General features: G+C 38.4%; 2 protein-coding genes across 2 annotated transcripts in view; one reads left to right on the plus strand and one right to left on the minus strand.

Annotated features, from left to right (window-relative positions):
- Positions 1 to 1824, plus strand: part of rtn4ip1 (reticulon 4 interacting protein 1) — an 11799-nt gene extending 9975 nt beyond the window's left edge. The window contains exon 9 of the mRNA XM_032499687.1: positions 493 to 1824. Coding sequence (XP_032355578.1) covers positions 493 to 618 — 126 coding nt within the window. The 3' untranslated portion in view covers positions 619 to 1824. The remainder of the gene's footprint in view (positions 1 to 492) is intronic.
- Positions 1825 to 2125: 301 nt separating this feature from the next.
- The window catches only part of crybg1a (crystallin beta-gamma domain containing 1a), a gene marked incomplete in the record, with an annotated part of 47702 nt that continues 47577 nt past the window's right edge, over positions 2126 to 2250 (minus strand). Inside the window, 1 exon segment of the mRNA XM_032499684.1 lies at positions 2126 to 2250.

Here is a 2250-nt window from a genome sequence, read left to right on the forward strand (position 1 = left end):
CCCCCCCCCCCCCCCCCCCCCCCCCACCACCACCACCTATACCCAACCTCATTGGATAAAAGCTGCCAATCATCATTTATCCCAATTTATCCCCTAGTGCACATTACATTCTCATAAGAAAACTACATATTAACTTAACTTACTGTACATGGGTCACAAAAGTACCATGGGTAAATACAGTACTTTTGATTTCATCAATGCATCTCAACACATTGTTGATTCTGTATTGTACTAGATGATATTGAGATATAATATGCAGTTCAGCTGGGGGTTATCGTCCTCCTTTTGCAGATAACACCCCGCTGTCTACAGTTTCTTACGTTTCTCACTTGAGCATGCATCTGCACAAGCATGCCTTGACATCTTTTTTTCTTTTCTTTTTTTAAATCATTGAAGGAAATTGCATCAGCTGCTTACTTCACTGATATTGTGACTCACAATAGTTGAGAAACCAGGCCTGACCTCTGCCTTCCTCTCTCTGCTCTATGTCAGATTCGGCCAGTGGTGGATGAGACGTTCAGCTTCTCCCAGGTTCCTCAGGCCTTCGAGAAGATGGAGAAAGGGCACGCTCGTGGAAAGACCGTGGTCCTGGTCAGCAAAGGGGGAGATGAACTATAGCGCAGACTCTGGGAGACTTTTTCAGCACAATCCTGAAACAAACTGAATTAAAGGCACTGACATGCAAGGTTAGGTTAGATTATTGTATCCACAGGTGCAAACAAGGTGCAAGAACAAGGCTATTGCTTCTTGTTTCTGGGGGCTTTAAAGCTGCAAATGTGTATGGAAGTATTATAACTGCTGGTGTTTGCTTTAAAATGTATTTTTTATACTCTATAAAGTATACTCTAATACTCTAATTTTTGCTTATTTTACAATGTGGTGGGCATGTTATTTTGTGCCAAAAACCTAAATATACTGTACATTTGTCTATTTCAATGTCCCAGTGGATCATAAGAAATGTTTGTTTGCTCTGGTGAAAGCAATTCAACCCCAAATCCATGGAAGAAAGAATAGATATAAAAGCCAGGAAATGACAGCAACTTTAAAGCTTAAGAGCTCTATTTTTTTATATTACTGGAGGCCAAAATTATTTCACCTTGATTACAAATTTTCCCATACAACAATGTACACCTACTTGCAAACTGCTAATGCTCAAAACACAACGCTGACTTTATCACCTCAAAGTTGGCATGTACATGTTAGCCAGCATTAGTTAAAGCTTTAGTCCGTAACTTTTTGATATAAATGAATGCTCTTCACATTCAAGCCATTGGTACAAAGCTAATTAATTAATCAGCTCCACGCAACTCTCTCTGGATTTCTCAGTGTGGCTATGTTCAGAAACTTTTCGTGAGCAGAAACTCAAGTGAAGATAATTGCCTCTTCTGAAGAGTCCATCATATTTTCTTAATCCTCTGTGTCCTCCTTTGCTACTAATAACTGGGTAGGGGAGGGGTTGGGGTGGTACACAATCACAGAGGGCTTGTATATGTTATTACTTGGACTTCCTCATGGGGGAGACAAACATTCACAGAAACAGGTCATTTCAATCTAAAGAAAGAATGTTTTATTTTCTAAAAAAAGATGAAAAGAAAATCATTCTTATTTCCACGTGTTTTTTTCTCATACATTCACATATTTACAATCAACAGTGTGTGACATTGTCATTGCAGTTCTGCTTTAAAATTTAAGCCCAAATCTATACAGGTGATGCTTATGTACAACCTAACACAGCAAATTGCAGTTTGTGTAAAAATGTAAAAACCTATCACATCCTAAAAAGATATTCAAACCTTACAATAGATCATTTTTGATCTACAACAATAAAAATGAAACCTCTTTAGTCTACAGAAATCTTTGGATTGTGGGCACATCAGACTTCATATTGCAGCTGTCAATAAACACTTTACATTCATATTGGCCAACATCATGAAAAGAAAACTGGAAAATCAGAGCCATGAAGTCGAAAAGTACCATAAAGTGAAGAAAGGTATGCAGCATTGAAACAGGGCTGAGTTCTCACTACATGCAGTCAAAACAGAGAAGGGAGTCTTTGGTATACAGTGTTTGAAATCAAGGGGCTAAAAATAAGCAATATTTTTTACACTACTTATTCATTCAACTAACACTATGATAATAGTTTAAACGTTGATCCAGTCAATGGTACCCTCCTCAAGGAGTGTCAAAATACCACAAAAAGGTGCAGTGACCTCTCAGGCCAACTGTGTGTGTGTGTGTGTGTGTGTGTGT

This window comes from Etheostoma spectabile, chromosome 20, assembly GCF_008692095.1.
Source record: "Etheostoma spectabile isolate EspeVRDwgs_2016 chromosome 20, UIUC_Espe_1.0, whole genome shotgun sequence".
Taxonomy (NCBI): Eukaryota; Metazoa; Chordata; class Actinopteri; order Perciformes; family Percidae; genus Etheostoma; species Etheostoma spectabile.